The following is a 19,749-nucleotide window of genomic DNA, read 5'->3' as shown; positions in this document are numbered from 1 at the left end:
CTTTGATGAGCTCGCGTCTTTTTATTCCAAGGCAGATCTTCTGATGAACCTCAGAAACAACAACAGAGACTTTGGTAGACTGTGGGAGTCTCTGACTCCACCTGGAGCTCAAGAGTCACATTCTTGCTTTCACAGCAACTTCAAGTTAATCCTATACACATAAAAGTTTGGGAAACACTGCTTTGTTTAGTGAAATGGGCTTAGGAGATAAGTGACAAGGATCTCTTCTGCTTCTTCTTATTTGCAAGTGTGAGCATATTTCCAGGCAGATAATATAAGCATCCTTGTAAGCAAGCTATTGGGTTCCATAGAACCAAATATGCTACAACAAAGATTTTACTAAGTTTTGACAGTGCTAAGGTTTGTATAAACCAGGGCTTTGTGCCTTCTAGGCTGAAATCTAGCACAGATCTCTACCCAGCCTTATTTAATCTTCTAAACAGTATAGAGATGAAAACAAAAACCTTTAAATCCCTTTGAAGATTACCAAGGTAATTGATTTATACTGTCAGAAAAACATTTTGTTTTATACAAGAGATAAAATTTCTTCTGCTCTTTCTGACTGATTCAGTAGTGCCCATAAACCAGGAAGCTGCCATCAACAAACAAATCTGGTACTGTTGGCTATTTCTTGTGGTCATGAATCCCAATTTCCTAAATGTTTTGCAATTGAAATCAAGTACAAAAATAAAAGATGCGTTTTGGGTGCAATAAAAATGCAACTGTCCTTATAACCCTGAATTGAATTGTTACATCTTTCCAGACAGGCTGTCTGTGTTGAGGAATCTACACTGGAACTTTAAAGTCATAGCCTTTAATTGCCTCATGTATTGGGGGTGCAAAAAAGTTTTCACTTAAAAATTGCATTTAACAAACGACCTTCTAAATGGGTTTCTCTAAACCCAGAGGTTAGTGCAGCTTCCAATCCTCATCAGAAAAGCTTCAGCTTCTTCTTGCTGTGGAGAGCAGTTAATACAGAGACTCACAACTGGTCAGTGCTTATAGGAGACCTGTATCATACTATCTACCCACAGAGTGCAGGAACTACCAAGGAAGAAAGGAAGTGAAAAGATTTTCAAAGTCATGGAGTCCTGGGGCTAAAGACTCACTTCTAGAATGACAAGGACGCTGAACTCATGAACCCAAAGCAGCTGTGGTCACATGTATAGCACATGTACAAGGTGAAGCCATTTACCATCCCAGCATAGATGGGAAAAGGGAAACCTGATCCTCCAGAGGAGCTATCAACAGCTGTTGGCTGTCAATGGACGGAAAGCCAGTTTCCTTTCAAGCTATGACGCTGCCCTAAAGAATGACTCCACACCCACGAATAGATGGGTCACACTTACTGGACTCACTGGATCGTTAAGAAGAAAGAGGAAACGAAGTTGAGCAGAAGATGTGGGAAGAACTAGAGAAGAGTGGGAGGTGGTAAACTATGATCAAAATACATCATGTACATGTATGGAATCCTCATAGAGTAGATAAGAAGTATGACTTGAATGTATTCATATTCTTCTTTTCTTTTCTATTTAAATTAGAAACAAGCTTGTTTTACATGTCAATCCCAGTTCCCTCTCCTTCCCCTACTCCCCTGCCCCCCACCAACTCCCTATTCCATCCCTTTTCTGCTCCCCAGGGAGGGAGAGGCCTTCCATGGGGAATCTTCAAAGTCTATTATATCATTTGGAGCAAGGCCTAGACCCTCCCCCATGTGTTTAGGCTGAGAAGTATCTTTCTATGTGTAATGGACTCCCAAAGTCCATTCATATACTAGGGATAAATACTGATCCACTACCAAATGCCGCATAGATTGCCAAGACCTCCAACCTGACATCCTCATTCAGGGTGTATGGAACAGTCCTATGCTGGTTTCCCAGCTGATAGTCTGGGTTCCATGAGCTCCCCCTTGTTCAGGTCAGCTATTTCTGTGGGTTTCTCCAGCCTGGTCATGACCCCTTTGCTTATTACTCCTCCCTCTCTGCAACTGTATTGCAGGAGTTTGGCTCAGTATTTAGCTGTGGGTGTCTGCTTCTGCTTACATCAGTTACTGGATGAAGGCTCTAGGATGGTATATAAGGAAGTTATCAATCTCATTATCAGAGAAGGGTATTTAAGGTAGCATCTCCACTGTTGCTTAGATTGTTAGTTGGTGTCATTCTTGTAGATCACTGGACATTTCCCTAGTGCTAGATTTCTCTTCAAACCTATAATGGCTCCCTCTATTAGGGTATCTCTTTTATTGCTCTCCTCTATTATTCCCCTGACTCAATGTTCCTGCTCCCTTGTATTCTTAAGCACCTTGCAAAATTTTATCTAGAAGGATAAATCCAGTTGAAAGAGTCTTGGACAGCAGGCTGTCTGGCATGGGTAATTGGCCACATGACTTCTTCAAGAGCTTTCTGATCAGAGCAAATCATCATGTGTCAACTTCTTCCCTGCATGTCCCCAGTCCTGGGCCAAAGCCTTCTCAAGTTGAAGCAGTCAAATCATTTTGATTTATTTTTGATGTGAATCAAAATTTCAAGTGAGCACATACTATGAAGAAAATTACACATTTCCTGTGGCCCACTAAAAATGATTTATTGGAGCAAATCTGTGTTAAGACTAAAATCCTAGGTAAAATTAATCTGTTTTCCTCAGAGTCAAAGAGGTAATTGCCTCTGAAGTGATTTTTTATGTTCATGGTGGTACAATTTTGTGGCATATCATGTGTCTGTATCCATCTACAGTTTTGCTGAGCATGGGTTAGATGCCTCATTATACAAAGAACTCTAAGTAAACACACTTCACTGTGGGAGCATCTCAGATAGAAGAGATGGATACAACAATAAAAATTACTATAGAACATGCTAGCAGTGCATTGGATACATGCAAGCAGTTCTATGGGAATTCAAGATAAGAAATGCTTATTAGAGTATGGGGTAAGTTTTATTTTTATTTCTACTGGTAACTGGTCCTAAAAGTTTGAAATACACTGATAAAATATTAGGTATGAGATGACATATGGATCAACCTGTTCTGGGAAGTTATTTAATGTCCGGCCATAAAGAGCTAGAATCTACACTTAGAGAATGCCAATTAAAAAAGCATATGAATGGCACAAAGAAAATATTTGAATTAAGATATGGAGATATTTTTAGTGAAATCTATTATTTAAGAAGGAATCTGTGCTGCAGACTGGTCGGGCCAGACAGACGTTTGCTCTCTGTGATGGCTCTCTTTGTGTCGTGGGATTAAACTCACACTTACATTTGTCATCATACTCCAAGGAGCATGACTTAAATCTTATGTGGTTTCCAACTTGATTTCCCTTGCCTACTTTTGCACTGTCTTCCCCTGAATTAATTGGTGTAATGAGCTGATTCAAATGACTTTAACCACTAGACTGGGCTAATATTAACCCGTGAGGTTTTGGAAAGTTAAATATACCACCAAAAGGGAATCTCTTTACTGAATCTTAAGGTTATGTATCAAATATGCTTTCCTGTGATGTCAGGAATCCCTACACATTCACTTTTCTTTCATGATATGGAAAATAAGGACCACTGATTGTAATCACCTGATGGGTGGAAGAGGCGGTGGCACGCTTGGAGATTGCAGGACATAGTGGCCATGCAATCGGCCATGACAAATGAACCAGGAGCACCCGCCTCTTGCTGTTACACTTCATTTTCATCGCTTCTCTGTCCTCTTCTCCCATGGCCACTTTTTAGCATTTTAATCATCATATTTCATACTGGTTTTTCAAAGATGTAGTTAAAATACTCCCAACATTGTTACATCCTCTAATTACCCTCAACTTTTAGCTAACCCAGTTTCCAAGTTTCTACAGCGCTTTACATCTGTTCCATGGCTCATCCAAGTAATCCTGATATTTTTGCATGGCTCTTGCTCTTTCCCCAACTTCCAAACAGATTCAGAGATCACTGGAGAAGGCTGATACCACAGGAGAGAAATTGGCGATTGAGAGCAATGCGAATTTCTTAGCCACCCAAGTTTGTGCCCTTGCTCATATTCTATTTCAACCCAATTAACGATCACTCCTATTTTCTTCTTTCGTGATCCAGGTGCTCAACTTAAAGCGCTAAACTGCATCTGCAATGCCCACTGAATGCTTCCTAGGAGGTTCTATACTAGTTTTCTTGCCCATTCTATGTTTTTTCCTCCTTCCCACCCTCATTATAGTTCTCACAATGTATTTACTTAGGTAAGCACATTCATCATGGCACACTCAGCTTTACGCACTAATGCAAGTGCTTTTCGGTGTGTCTGATGGGAAATCAGGAGCAAAGGTTGGGAATATTGGGCTCTGAGACTAAATAGGTCAGTTCTTATAGCTAGCAGCTACTGGGATAATATAAGCAAAAGTTTCCCCACAGATTGCTCTCTATCAATCCAATACCCAGAAATACCACTGTAAATTCTGCTGTTTTAAATTGTGAGGGAATTTATATTTTGAGGTGTTTCTCATTAAAATATCAAAACTCTTACTTGAATGCCATTTCATCTCAATAGTCTCCCCTTTAGACCATGAGCATCTTAATGTCCACTATAAAGAAGAAATATGTGGAGAATTTAGAGTGTGGAATGGATGGGAAGGGAAAGGAGATAGCGTGTGCAGACAGGAAAGTGTATTATTGATGCAGGGGTGTCTCAAACCGCATTCCAACCCTAATTTTATTGTGAAGTCTTGATAAGAAATTATTTCTGGCAAATGATGATCCAGACATGTGTAGTTCCCACCCGTAGGACTTCTGGTTCGTACTTAATAATTGTCAACTACATGGACATTGTTGCTAACCTTAATACGGTACATGCGTACAAGGGAATTCTATTTAGATATAAAAGGAAGACATTCTTTCATGGGGTGATGGGATGGAGTGAAATAGAGATACAGAATTGTAGGTACCACGTAATCTCATTGAAAACAGTGACATCCTCAAAGGTTAAATTATGGTGACCAGAGCCTGGGAGTCAAGGAGGGCTGGGAAAAGGTCTATCAACAGGTCAAGCTACAGTTAGATAGGAGGAAGAAGTTCTTGTGTGTAGTGACTAGACATAACAATCATGTTCTATATGTTTCAGAGCTAAAGAAAATATTTTGATTATTTTTCATCATAAGTGACAAACATTTAGGAGGTAGACATCTTTAGCCTTAATCATAACACAAAGAGAACAACACATTGACAGTAGGCCACTAATATGCACAATGGTTCTGATTCTGTGTATCGGCATTAATATAAAAATTGAGGAGCTGGAGAAATAACTTGATGGTTAGGAGTGCTTGCTGCTCTTGCAGAATAGCCAAGTTTGGTTCTCAGGCAGCTCAAAACCATAATTAACTGCAGCTCCAGGGGATCCTATACTCTCTTATGGACTCTGTGGGCAGCTGCATTTCACATAAACACATATATAGTAGCAAAGATAAAAATAAAAATAAATTTTAATTTAATAATTGTGTATTTCTAAAGTATATACAAGATAGGTATAATTGTCCAGTTTTCCAAAGGTGAAAATCAACATTCAGAAAAATTAATGAGTTGTAATTATCTGCCTTGTAAAAGTTTGTATACAATTATGCTTTTTCCTCCTAAGTTATGCTTGCAAACATTTTAGACAGTCATCTTTAATTATCCAGATTGGTATAGAAGGAGATGTTTGAGACTTGTATATTGTATTGTTGTTTTGCGCCATAGTTTCAGAACCCCAAGTTGTGGCAAACCCATTACTAGGACCCCTTTATTCTGCAATTGGCCTTGTTAAAATTTTGGACAAGAAGTCAGATGGGCCATCTTCCACTTCTCACCAAGAAGACTCTGAGGTGGCATCTTTGTCCTTTATAGAATTAAATTAGAATGAATCTGTGATATGCAAATGAACCCCTCAACTGTTTGATAGTGTCTATGGTTTATTCCAAAAGGGGAAACACTAGACCTGTGATACATCATCTTTTGTGTGCCTGGCACCTTCCATCATGAATCACATTAATTTGCTTAAACTAACAAGGATTAATTGCCTCAGCAAGGCAACCTGGCATTGAAATGATATATTGCCCAAACAGCTTGGAATTTGGCCACCCATAAATCTCATTTGCTTGTTGGTTTATTTCTGTGTCTCTTTTCCTGACAGATGTGTGCCCAATCACTGTGAGCATGGTGGGACGTGCTCACAAACATGGGACAGCTTCAAATGCACTTGTGATGAGACAGGATACAGCGGGGCCACCTGCCACAACTGTGAGTGCCAATTTATCTCACTTTAATCTTGTAATTGCATGGGAATCGTGGTCTTCAGCTACGCTTTACAGCAGAGCAACCTGAATTACACACATCTTGCTTTGCTTGATTCTTGGGGGAAAATCCTCAAGACTTCATTCTAATTTTTTTTAAATGCTATTATAAGTTGTCAAAATATATTCTCTCCTGTCTAACGACTCTGAAGAGGGACAGACACATCCAACATTCCATATGTGAAATTGGGATGATGAGATTGGATTCATCTCTTGTGGTCAAGGCATGCTTGTCCAAAGAGATTGCCTGGGAATTGTGTTAGTGTGATGTTGCTAAATGGGTTCTCATTCATCAACTCATCCAAGAGAGACAGGACAGTGGGTAATTGGAACATTTAGTTTCTGGGCAATGCTTGCCTCATTCTTTCCCCCAATTTTTTGGTTGCATTATTTTTAAAGCAAAAGTAATGTGTCAGACAGTAGAAGAGTCCGTTAGAGCTGCAAATAAAAAAAAAATCCCAAGAACACAATTTTAAAAAATATTAAAAGTAAAAATAAAGATACAAAGATTATGGGTAAATTAGATTTGTGATTTATTTTTACATGGCATTCTCCTGAAATCTTAAATAAAATGAAAATATTCAATTCGAGCATTTTAAAACAATTTCTAACCCTGCCATTACAAAATTAATTTCCTGAAGGTGTCCTGATGTTTTATTTTTGAAAATGAATCCATCATGAATACAGTTGGGAGAGAAGGGAGTCACCTGTTATCTACACGTGGATATGAATGTGTATGTATGTACATGCATATTACTATGTACATTAGTACACACTCACACATATATATGCATATGCAAAATAATGTGTGTTCATGTGTGTATGCATGTGTATGTGTATGGCTATGGGTACCTGTGTGAGTATGCATGATACATGCATGTAGGGAAGAAGGAAAAAGAAGGCAAAACAGAGATTTGACTCTGAAACACAGAAAATCTCAAATCTAAATTCTCTAATTATACAGACTGATTATTCTTCATTTCACTTTTTGGAAATAACAAGCAAAACATTCTCAGAGTAAAATCTTTGGATAGTAAGATGCGATGTCATTTCCTTTGCCTTTACATGTTGCTATTTTTAGTAATGTGCAGTAAGGAATCATGTTTAGAGTATACCATAAGCCCATGTTAAGAAAAGCTGCCTACAATTTATTTTTCTACACTTATAAATTTGTCTAGTGATTCTAAAAATCAAGAGGTAAAAAGAAAGTGTCATTGGTGCCAGTGGGATGCCTCAGCAGGTGAGGGTGCTTGCTACCAAACCTGAATATCCTCTCTGGGATTCTCCTAGTACAAGGAGAAAACAAACTCCCACAGGTTATTATTTGAGTACACACCCCCCACACACACACACACAACACACTGTAATAAATTAATTTTAAAAACATATAAACAATGATGAGGAGATACTTGAAGATCAAATCACATGCATAAAGATTCATCATTTAATGTTGAGAGCTGTAGAAATGGCTCAGAGGTCAAGGGTATTGGCTGTTCTTTCAGAAGATCTAGATTTGTCTCCCAGCACCCACAAAGCAGCATACGACTTTCTGTAACTCCAGTACCAAGGGCTCTGGTGCCCTCTTCACACTGCAGACACCAGGCATGCAGGTACTACACATACATGCATGAAGGCAAAATGGTCATACACATAATATAAAAATAAATAATTTGTCTTTGCTTTTTATTTTTAAGGTAGGATTTCTTTGTGTGTAGTTCTGACTGTTCTGGAACTCACTCCATAGAACAGGCTGCCCTCAAACTCAGAGATCTACCTGCCTCTGTCTCCTGAGTGCTGGTATTAAAGGTATGCATCACCACTTCCTGGCCAAATAAACCTTTTAAAAAGAGGTTCATTTAAAGTACTTGTCACAGAAAAAATATTTTAGTGAATAAAAGCAATAATTAAACCACTTGAAAGAAAGAAATTACAACTAAAGTTGTTTCTAACCAACCATATCTAAAAGTTGACTTTCACTGTATTAAACGTGGTCAATAACTAAATGGCTTTGGTCAAGACCTTCCTTTTACCCATATATTTCATATAACCATTTATAAACACCTTGTATAATCATGAGATTTTGTATCTGTAATTTTACCTAGAATTAAAAAGCAAGAAACTGATGTTTTGATAAATGTCTCCTCTCTCATTGATTGAACTGAAAAGCCAATAATTTTGAGATATTTGCTCCCATCATTAAAGACCAATTTTTACAAACACATACTATTAACTGAGTAATTGAATTTGACTTTCGAAAGCAATAACTGCAAGTGTCAGAATGACCCTGTATATGTTCACATTTGGTGGCCAGTTCCAAAAATGAAAAGAGGAAAATTGCCTCACGCACCATGTCCTGGTACACCATCCTGCTGGTTCTTGTGTCCCGGGGAACCCATCCTGCTGGCCCCCATGTCCTGTTATGCAAAACCGCTAGTTCCCATGTCCTGGGGCTTCATCCAGCTGATCTCATTGGTGAAATGCCTGCAGTGGTCTCCATGGCATGATTAACTAAGATAGCACCGAGGGACACTGGAAATGCTTGGTCACATGCAATACCCCGTGTCTTTCTTTCATTTCACTCCTTCCAGAGGGACTGTGCTTTGTTTTGAACCTCTGTTTGTCCAGACCACGCTATTAATCCTCAATTTCATGTTACTGTAATTCATCATTGACTGTCATTTCTGTGGCAGATTGGGGTTTGTGGACTTTGGTTGGTTTTTTCACAGTATCTTTCTCCTGGAGAACTGTGGGACTTTCAAACTAATTTTAGTACCTCTTACAGCTGATTGTTTACTCATCAAATCTTCTTCTCAGTAAGTTGTGCATAGGACTTAGAAGATTGTCATTAGCACACTAACGTCAGAATGCCATTCTAGAAATGGTAAAACCCTAGGACAGAAAAAGCTGTGTTTTTTTTTTAACCAAGACCAAAAGGAAATAGTAGGTGATAAATATTGAACACAACTCTTACCATTTTATATTGTAATCTTTTCTCTGAAGACAGTCAGTCCATTTTTAGTGACTTTTCTAAGAGCTACTCTACCATAATATGCCCTGAAATCCCCTGAGAAAGTAATCAGTGGATGACTAGTGTATGCATTTCAATGGCTAATGTGTGTGTTTGTGATGGCTACTGTGTATGTTTTTGGTGGCTAGTATGTGTGTTTCTGATGGCCCAGGTATTTGCTGGCTTGCAGGTGTTATACTGACTTACCTCTATTTTCTCCCTCTCTAAATTGTAAGAATTTGTAAAACAAAACTCTGCACGCACTTCCTGCTGTGGTCTTCCTCTAATGGTTCTCCATAAACACACTTCAGTTGTCTCCAGGCTTCCTTCCCAATGCTCCTAATGCTCCTTAGGAACTAATTATCATCTCATTTTCCCACATGTGTTCCTTAAACTTTTAAGATTATGGTACTTATTTACATAAATTAAATTCAAGAAGCTATCCCTCATCTCTGGGCTTAATAGAGTTTCCCCCTCATGCTGTGGTACTTGGTGTTCTCATAGGAATCAAACGTTCCTCTGTATTCTATGACCTTTATGTGGAATTGACTTCACTTTCCCAGCCTTTTTTAATCCCATGAGATCTTTAGGCTATATATCTAAACAGGGAGGGGAAAGATAGAATCTGGGCATCTGACAAAGATAAGCAAATGCTGGGGAATGGAAATTATTAAGAACATTAAAATGCTAGATAAGTATTCTGAGATAAAATGCTTTTATACCTAGCTGTTTATTAAGGGACAGGTGGTGGCCCAGAAATGACACTGCTGTGGAATAATAAGAGACATACAAGATAATTTGCATAAGTCCTTTCCAATTTTAAATTGTGGCATTTCGGGGATCAGAAATCCTAAAAGGGCAATAGGTTCTCCTGCTGCTGCACATCTGTCTTTAAAATCTTTCCCAGGCAGTGCATTGCCAGAGAGAGCATGAAGGGTGCTGAGGCAACTATTGCACATGCTGTTGTCTGGAACGATTACTCAAGGTCCATGTGTTGGTAAAACTGAGTTATTCTATACTGCCCATCTCATGATACATTGTTTACAATCCACTATTCTTATAAGTCATCTTATTCAAATCATAATATTTTAAAAGAATGTAACCTCACCTGCTACAGTCATGTTAACTTAGAGCACACACAAATTTACCAGTACTATGACACCTGGGTCAGTGATGGCAACTTGGGGTATTGGCTACAAAACCAAAAAGCCACTTGAGAACCTTGCTGTGTTTCTAAAACACAGTTTAGACATTTGGCCTTGCAGAATTGGATTCGTTTCCTTGACTACCAGTGTATCTGCTGTGCAAGGTCCTATTTAATGTGGCTTTGTCTATGAAAACCTGACCTTCTACTAAGATCGCCTTCCCATTCACCCTTTGATGCCCGGGTTCTCCTTTCCATTTGCCAGTTATGTGCCCTGAACTTCAATATATCCTTCGCCCATGCCACTGTCCCTGCTGAAAGACTGTTGAACTCCTTCTCCCTCTGCATCTCTGCGTATATGTTTCTACTCTTGGTCTGGATATAAGCTCAGTAGTCACTGCCGTAGAGGCACTGTCTGAAGCTAAGTAAGGAGAATTTCACTGAGATATACACCCCCTTTGAGTGGACATGTTGCCTTTATACTTGTGCTTTATTGATAATATCCTTTTCCATTGCACTACAATCCCTGGAAGAAGGAGGTACCATGTTTTGTGAACATTTTTTATTCATAGCATTTATTATATGGGCATGCACGCGTGTTTGCGGGTGTGCTCTGACTTAAAGACTGTGCAAAAGCACAGACCATGAAAAGCATCCAAGGGTTGTTTTGAAAGTTATGAAGACAGCCAAACTACACAAGTGAATAGAACCAAATATGAAAAACAGAAAGAGAAAAATGGAGAAATTGGGGAAATGTTGATTAAAGGATGGCAGGGGAGTCGGTGACAGTGATTACAGGAATAGTCTAGATATAAAAAAACCATGGTGAGAACTCACACAGGGGGACTTCACTGAATCAGCAAATGAATCCATACTCGCTATGATATTTGGATAGAATACTATGTCACATAATGACTTTTTCCTATTCATTAAAACAATTATAGAGCACTGAGTTGCAAATCAATATGCAACAAAAATGCTGAGTTTAGCTCAAAGAGTATAGAGACGTACTATGCTGGATGAGAGCCTAGCAATGCTGAAACAGAAACGGATGAGTTTGAACATGTTCACTGTCTTGTGAATGACAACAGTATGCTTTAAACTCAGTGAAATTAGAGTAAGATGGACACCACAGACTTCAGATTCATCACATAGTAAGCACCGTGTATGTGTCATTGGCATGAAGAAGTCACGGATGGGGAAACTCCAAGACTGGTGTGAGCCTGAGCTCCTCAGGAAGGGGTACACCTTTACATACTGAACTTTGGCTCTGAGACATGACCGTCTACCACACTTTAAGATCTTCTTTCCTCCAGTATACAAAGGTATACACATACACATATAATGTATGTGTATAAATTTAATATACTGTTGAGTTTAGTAATAAATCTGGTCAAGTTATTAATTTAAATTACATTGGGATGTATTTTTTGTACATAGTGATGAACATCATAATATTTTATACAAGTGGATCATGTAATCACCTCTTATACCTGCCCCTTTCTCTCCCTATATTATCTCACTATTCTTTGCTTGGTTTCCTAATTTGATTTTATTTTCATGTCATATGTATACATGTCACACATATTATACATACATATGTATATACACACATAAAATCATATATATATGATGTAAACACACACATGATTTTTTGTATCTATATAAAGTCTACTGTCCACAAATGAGAGGAACCAAGTATTATTTGCTTTCTGTATCTGGTTTATTTTGTTTAATACAATCTCCAATTGCTTCCATTTTCCTTTTGCTTTATGGTTGAGTAAAATTTCATTGTGTGTGTGTGTGTGTGTGTGTGTGTGTGTGTGTAATAGAGAGAGAGAGAGAGACTCCCTGCATCTGTTTACCTGTTGCTAGGTACATAAACTAATTTTGTGCCTTGACTGTTATTAATGGTGCTGCTGGCAATGATGAGGGGGGGAAAGTGTTGGCAGGAATGAAAATTAGCACAGTTGCTATGAAAATTTGAAGGCTCCACAATATGTTCTAATTTTTAAGAACTTTTATTAATCCATTAAGTCTCAAAAGCAGCTAGCCAAATTCTGCACCAGTTGTATATTGCAGGCCTTTAGAAGCAATGCTGTTCACCTTCAAGGGAAGAATCACAGGTTGCATCAATATCAAAGCCAGTACTCTTGAAAACACAAAAGGTGTCCTTAGCTAATTGAAATGCGACATTGGCCAAGCGGTAAGCATAGGTTGAAATTGTTCTTTCTAAACCTGACATGGTATCAAGTAGCTAGATTTTTTCCTCTCTGCTACTAAGAGAACACCCCCAAATTCTTTCCCCTTGCCCCTCATTCCATTCGTCACATGGCCTGCCTCTGATGGTCACTGTGTGCCCGTTATTAAACACAGCTGCAGGAACATGAATGCCTACCAAGTCCATCAGTACACTGCAGCTGACTGTTTTAATCCCTGGAATGCTGAAGGGCGGAGCTGCCATGGAGATTAAACAGCACCTTCCACGGAGGGGCCACGCTGCCAGTAAAAATAAAATGCTTACACCTTTAGCTCATTGCCACAGATGTTTCTGTTGGGATTAAGAACTGTGGACAAGCCGAGCGTTGGTGGCACACACCTTTGGTCCCAGCACTCAGGAGGCAGAGGCAGGAGGACCTCTGTGAATCCAAGGCCAGCCTGGTATACAGAGTGAGTTCCAGGATAGCCTCCAAAACAATACAGAGAAACCCTGTCTTGGAAAAAAAAGAACTGTGGACAGTTTGAATTGTGATGCATGGCACACTTACTTTTTATGGTCTAGGTTGTTTCTTTACCTATTTACAAAATATCAGGAACATGGATGGAGGCAGGAAGAAGCAGGCAACACTGATGCTTGCCACTTCACTTTTCCTGATCTTATTTGTACTACCTCCCAGGTTATGTGTTTTAATTATTCGCCTTTTCCCTCTGGTTTGCACTTGTTTCAATGTCCCCTTAGCAGATAGACAAGGAAGCAGTGTGAGAGAAGGGGCCTCAGCATGGTGCAAGAGATTTCGGCTTCCCATCGACTGCACACTTGAAAGTTTAGTAGTGGCCTGGGAGAAGAGTCAGATTGCCCATGGTAAAGTGCTCTTCAAAAGCATGAGGACCTGAGAGTTCAGATCTCTAGAATCCACATCAAAAGTCAAATGGAATGGAATGTACTTCTCATCCTGGTTCTGGGGAGACAGAGGAAGGGCATCCCGGTCCCTGGAGGCTTCTGACCAGCCTTCTTTCCAATTTGGCGGGTCCTGTGTTCAGCGTGACTCTTGTCTCAAGAGTAGGGTGCAGACTGACAGACTGAAGCAAACTGGCATCAACAACTAGCCTTCACAAACATTTGCACACACATGTGAAAACACTCCCGCACACCTGCACAACACATGAATGCAAACACAGAGACATAATAAGCACATGCATGCAATTTTTAAAAAAATTAGTTAATGACAACCCTCCCACTGAGTTCCATACGTTCTCCAGCTCAAAAGCACATTTTCTCACCAAAGATGAAACACTGGCAGAGAGAAACAGTGACAAAGTGGCATCTCTTCCCAAAGTCACACTTATTACACAAAGAAGCAGTCACCCTAAAGTCCTTTCCTCACCTTGTCACCTGGTGTCTGCAGATAATGTGAAGGGAAAGAAATGGGAATGTGCCGTCTTTTCAGAGTGTCAGAAGGCAGTTTCAGGGCCATTTTTGTCTTTCAGATACAACCAAATAAATTACGCTGGATCAAAATGGTATAGGTCGTTTGCAGAAACACAGCCCAAGGACCTTTACCTTGCTAAGGCAGTCTACGTTTCAAACTAATCCTTTCTTTATGCTTTGCTTTTGGAACTCTGGTTAAAACTGAACACTGAGAGAAGTGATGTAATTCCAGTCATACGGAAATGCGCAGTTAGTTTTTATGAATTCTTTTTTCTCTTTCATCTTTCAAAGGGAAAACGTTGATCTGCAAATACATATTAGAAAGCATCGTGCAGGGGGAGACAGGCTGTGATCCTATGAGCTCCTCACAGGCTATGAAAGGGCAGAACTGGGGGTTCTGGAGGGAGTTGGCAGTGTTCATTAAATTCCCCTGGAGTTTGGGTCTCTGTGACTTGTCTTGCCCAAGCTTCTGGGAGCAGAGAGAAAGGAGTACAAAACACCCATCTCTGCGTGTTTTTGAAGTCGGCTCATGAGGAAAAGAATAGAAAGCATGTAACTAGCTTAACATGCATAAAGGCAGGGAAACTCAGAAGAGAGCAGGAAGCAATCAGAATGGAAAGAAACATGTATCTTGCTGGAATTCTTTTACCAACCCCCCCTCCCCCATTAAAGTATTTTTTCTATGTTGACATTGTCATCAACTTCTTAAGACACATTTATTCTTTGAGAATTGCATGTATGCTTTGAACATATCCACATCTACTTCCTCCCCTCCAACTCTTCCAAGAAAGTCCTCCCACCATGCCTCACTTTTAACCTCATGTGTTCTTTTTTCCTTAATTTAAACCCATTGAATCTAATATTAGTGCTACCAGTGTATATATGGGTTTAAAACATTTACTGAATCGTGTATAACCTAGATGGGGCTACATCCTTAAGGAAAAGTTACTCACTCTCAGAAGTCACTAACTGCCAATAGCTCCTTGGCTAGACACATGGCTTTGTGTACTCCTCCCCTAGCCACGTTGGAATTTTTTTGTTTTAATTGGTTTTTTGTTTGTTTGTTATTTGAGACAGGGTTTCTCTGTGTAACAGTTCTCATTGAACATATTTTACACAGTAAATTTTACACAGTAGAGTGGCCTTGAACTCACAGGTATCCACCTGCCTCTGCCTCCTGAGTGTTGGGATTAAAGGCGTGTGACCATTCATGCACTAGGGATAAATACTGATGCACTACTAGAGTCCCCATAGATTAACCAGACCTCCAAACTGACATCCATATTCAGGGATTCTGGGAGAGTCCTATGCTAGTTTCCCAGCTATCAGTTTAGGGTCCATGACCTCCCCCTTGTTCAGGTCAGCTGCTTCTGTGGGTCTCTCCAGCCTGGTCTTGACCCCTTTGCTCATCACCCCTCCCTCTTTGCAACTGGATTACTAAGATATCTTAAGTGATCACTAACAATTAAAGTATCCTTTATTTTCCATGGTAGAAGAAAACCTACAAAAATGTGTAGAACCCACCTTGCTATTCTTAGTCTGTCAGAGAAGACTCATTTTTGATTCTCTAATGGGATACAACATTGGTTCCATAAGACTTTGAATGACGCAGTTATCAACAAACAAGCTGCAACTATCAAAACATAATACTAGTATCAGCTTTATCAGCTTCAAGTGTCTGAGTTAAGAAGGAAATGATGACTTAAAAATAAACATAATGGAAAGTTTTTTAAATGAGGTGCCAGTAGGTCAACATAGTAAAACAAAATAAGTACCTGTGAATCCATGGAGAATAATATACCAACAAATGGAGGACCGGGAGTGTTCTATAGCATGATATATTAGGGAGGAAATAACTGTAACAGGAGGATGGTGGGAGTTCAATGAATTTAGGCAAAATAGAGATTGTTGTGGGATTTCTGGCTGGGTCCGATTGCTGCTTTAGCGCCCAAAGTAACACACCAAGACTCTATTAGTTGCAATGCTTTTAGCCAATGTCCAAGGCTTCTCATTGACTACTTCTGTCTTAAGTATTAACCCATGACTACTAATATATATTTCTATAAGTACTTACCTTTCTGAGGACAGCATTCTGATGTGAACTCTCTTCCCCAGGATCACATGGCAACCCTCTACTCTTGACTGCATTTCCCAGAATCCTCCTTCTCTCCTAGTCCTGCCTATCTTGCTTCCCTATTGGACAACAGTGTTTTATTCATTAACCAATAAGAGAGACATGTACACAGAAGGACTTGCCCCATCAGGAGATGCAAAGTGAGACTGAACAGTTGTTTGGCTTATCATAAATGTCAGTTATACTGCTAGCATCAAGAAAACAGTTTCTGGTAGACCATGGTAATTAAATATATATTACAGTTGTCCCTAAGATATAGTGGAAGTAAGTGGTGAGCACAATTAGCAACAATCAAGATTCTTCAAGAAATGTGAGAAAAGCAGACATGATGAACATTAGCTTTTTAGCACATATTCTGTTTCCATGACATTTGTGGAATTGGCCATTTATAAATAAAATAAAAATAGTTCTGAAGATAAAAAATAAAGGCATGTGTCACCCCACCTGGCTGCCATAATAAAATGTTAACTGTCTTGATCTTTTGCAGGAATTATGAAAGCCACCACAGCTAATTATGAGTATCTGTGTTCAACAGACCTGCATTGGCTAGAAAACACTGTTTCAAAAGTTTTGTCCCCTCTTCCAAGGTTACCTCTGAGCCTTGGAGCCACCAACATTTTATTGAAACTCTTCAGAAACTTAGAATATGTAATTACCATAATTTAGAAATAGTTGCAACTTGTCCATTTTGATTTGGTATACAGCATGCTGTGCAAACACAGAAATCTAGACAAATGTCCTCCTTCTGAAGTAAATAAGGCAGTTAGGAAAAGAAAAACAATTGGTAAGAAATGTGAATATGCAATTAGAAGGTAGAAAATGTTTGTTGATAGGCCAACCTGGTATACAAATACCTCTGAGAAAGAGAGAATATGCCAAGATAGTGGGAGAAAGATTCAAGGGAGAAAATCATCATTAGGTAAGTTCCTTCCAGGGCTCTCCAGAGAAATAAAACTAAGTGTTAAATATTTAGGAGATTTACACGCTGATTGTTTGACTCTGGTGAATTTCAATAGATTTTACCTGCCCACATTGGGAGAATTTATACCACAGAGATTTTAAAATCCTGCCTATGAAGAGCAGTTGAGTAGGGCTTGTGTACCAGCATGCCACTGCCCTGGTTCACTATTCAAGAGCAAGAGCAGTCATCTGTGCCCACCAGTAGTATATTGAGGGGTGCAGGAGAAGTGTAAAATATGTAGCATGTTATCTACACTCCATGGAAAATAGATGGGTCCTACAAAGGGACAGCAAGTGCCCAGATGAGCAGTAGGTTGGGTATCTTGGGCACAATGCTCTTTTAATATCTCAGCACCCGAGGTTGACTTAGTTGGGCTTCCTCTCCATGTATTCTCTGACTGTCTTGAGGTATACTCTTCCCCTTGCCTCTTATCACTGGGTGACTCACTAATCCACATCCTGTTCTCTCCTCATGCCATTTCTTTAGTTTCAACTCCAACTTAAAATTTTGTGGCTACACATCTCTACTTTCAGGCTAGAAGTTTCCACCTAGCCCAGCACATCTTTAAAAATACCATTATGTTTCTCCTTAGAATTGTGGTAAAATTCTGTTTTATTTCTTTGGATAGTTACTAGTCACACGATCTATGACAAGTTGTTAAATGTCTCTGTGCTTATTAATAAAATAGAGACAGTAATATGCACATAATGTATGATTTTGGTGTGATTTTTTTTTGGTCATTCGCTTGTACCCCAAAACAACTTACAGTCTTTAGAAAAAAGATGTCATAAGTGGTGTTAAAGATTCCCTACAATAGGCTGTGGTTCTTAATCATCCATGAAATAAGCAAGAACTAGTTGAGTCTTCTGAACCTTTCTTAGATAACATTTTAAAAATGACAAGATTATTTGATGTCACTTTAACTTTCAACAGTTAATTTACTGACAATGAGTCTTTTCTTATCCTTTACCATAAATACTAAGCTTGTCCTTTACTCTTATGTAACAAAATTAATTCAAAGGTTGTTTTTAATTATTAATCCAAAGTCTTTTCCTTGTCAGTACCTCATATAACTGGGAATCAGGTATGTGGAGTTTATACTCCCCAAAATTAAATACTTGACTTTGTTTGACGAGAAACTATTCAGTAATGAATTTCACATTTTTAACCACTCATAAAAAGAAAATCTAAAGAATTAATTTGCAATCCCCCCTTTTTTGTAAGATCAGGGTAAATATTAAGATGTTGCATATTTATCTTCTCTCTATTTTCTCTTGATCAAGACCAATACTCAGAAATATTGGTAGTTCTTCTTGTAACTTACAATGAACCATTTCATCCAATATGAAGAAATCTTATTATATTCTATGAAAAAATACATCCTATATCCTGTTTTATATCTTTTTAACACAAACATAATTGCCTTGGGAAATGTATGAGTTTCCAAGAACATTTAAGGCTTAACCTTTGAGGCATTTTTGCATTTGACATCTTTCAATTTTGTGAAATATTTGGTTTGAAAATCATTTAAGTTGGACAAAACAGTTGACATACTATAAGTAGATATGGATTTGATTAAAGAATATAATCTTATTGTCAAGTAAATTAACCCAATAATTTGCAGTCCCTCAATCTCATCATATAATTTTCATCCAAAACACTCACATTAGCTGCTGTTTGCAAAATATTCCTGCCCTACTCTTCAAAGACTGTTTTTTTTGTCAACACAGATGCCAACAACAAATGCCAGACAGGGTTGGCACCTATAAAATTACCGTCATTGCTCATTATCAGGCATCATAATGTCTTAATAATACTCTCTGTCATTATCTGAGTCTGTTGAGATATCAGTGAAACACATGCTTCTTGCCAAGTCCCAAGACTGACTTTTGTTATGCCGCTTAGGGCCAAACTAAGCTATCCAATTGAACTACACAAAGAAAGAGCTCCAACAATTTAAACAGGGCATTCTTTCCATATACCTGACAGCATATAAGTCATTGCTTTAAGGAGTACGTATGCTTGGCTGGATGGCTCTCTGTCACTCAGTGATTCCACACAGGGGAGATCTAGGTAGCTAATGGAAAATATTTCCTGACTCACAGTTGCTACACATGAAGTCTTCATTACAATGTGAGTGACTTCTATATGGACTTGTCAAATTAATAAAAGCTGAACTTCAACAGCCCAAATAGATTGGCCCGCAAGTTCCTTACACTACCCCGAAGTAGATGAGTAGTGAAAACTTTAATAATTCATTGTCCAAAACAGCAAATTTTTGCAACTTAGAGAGAAGAAAAGAAAGCACCAGGACCCTCTATTGGAGTGAGGTTCTCAAGTGTTAGCTTTCTCCTGGTCAGGAAGGAACATCTAAAATCACTCACCATCAACTGAGGGAAGTGGCAAACTCTAGGCAGTTGTAATTGCTGTGCACTAGTTTGTGCAATCTATGATCACTACACCTACAGGGAGAGCCTGGGCTACTCTATAGAATCTCTCTTTGCAGCTGACCATGCAGCTAATTGGCCATAAGACACCATACCAAATGGGATGAAAGAGAAA

General features: G+C 38.9%; 1 protein-coding gene across 1 annotated transcript in view; it reads left to right on the top strand.

Moving 5' to 3' along the window:
- Cntnap2 (contactin associated protein 2) overlaps positions 1-19,749 on the top strand; it is a 2,029,549-nt gene that overhangs the window by 1,147,237 nt on the left and 862,563 nt on the right. Inside the window, exon 11 of the mRNA XM_040740424.1 lies at positions 6,133-6,239. Within this exon, the coding sequence (XP_040596358.1) occupies positions 6,133-6,239 (107 nt within the window). The remainder of the gene's footprint in view (positions 1-6,132; positions 6,240-19,749) is intronic.

The sequence above is a fragment of the Mesocricetus auratus genome, unplaced genomic scaffold (assembly GCF_017639785.1).
Source record: "Mesocricetus auratus isolate SY011 unplaced genomic scaffold, BCM_Maur_2.0 Super-Scaffold_100694, whole genome shotgun sequence".
Taxonomy (NCBI): Eukaryota; Metazoa; Chordata; class Mammalia; order Rodentia; family Cricetidae; genus Mesocricetus; species Mesocricetus auratus.
The sequence above is the reverse complement of the archived record's forward strand: the minus strand, read 5'-3'. Positions and strand labels throughout refer to the sequence as shown.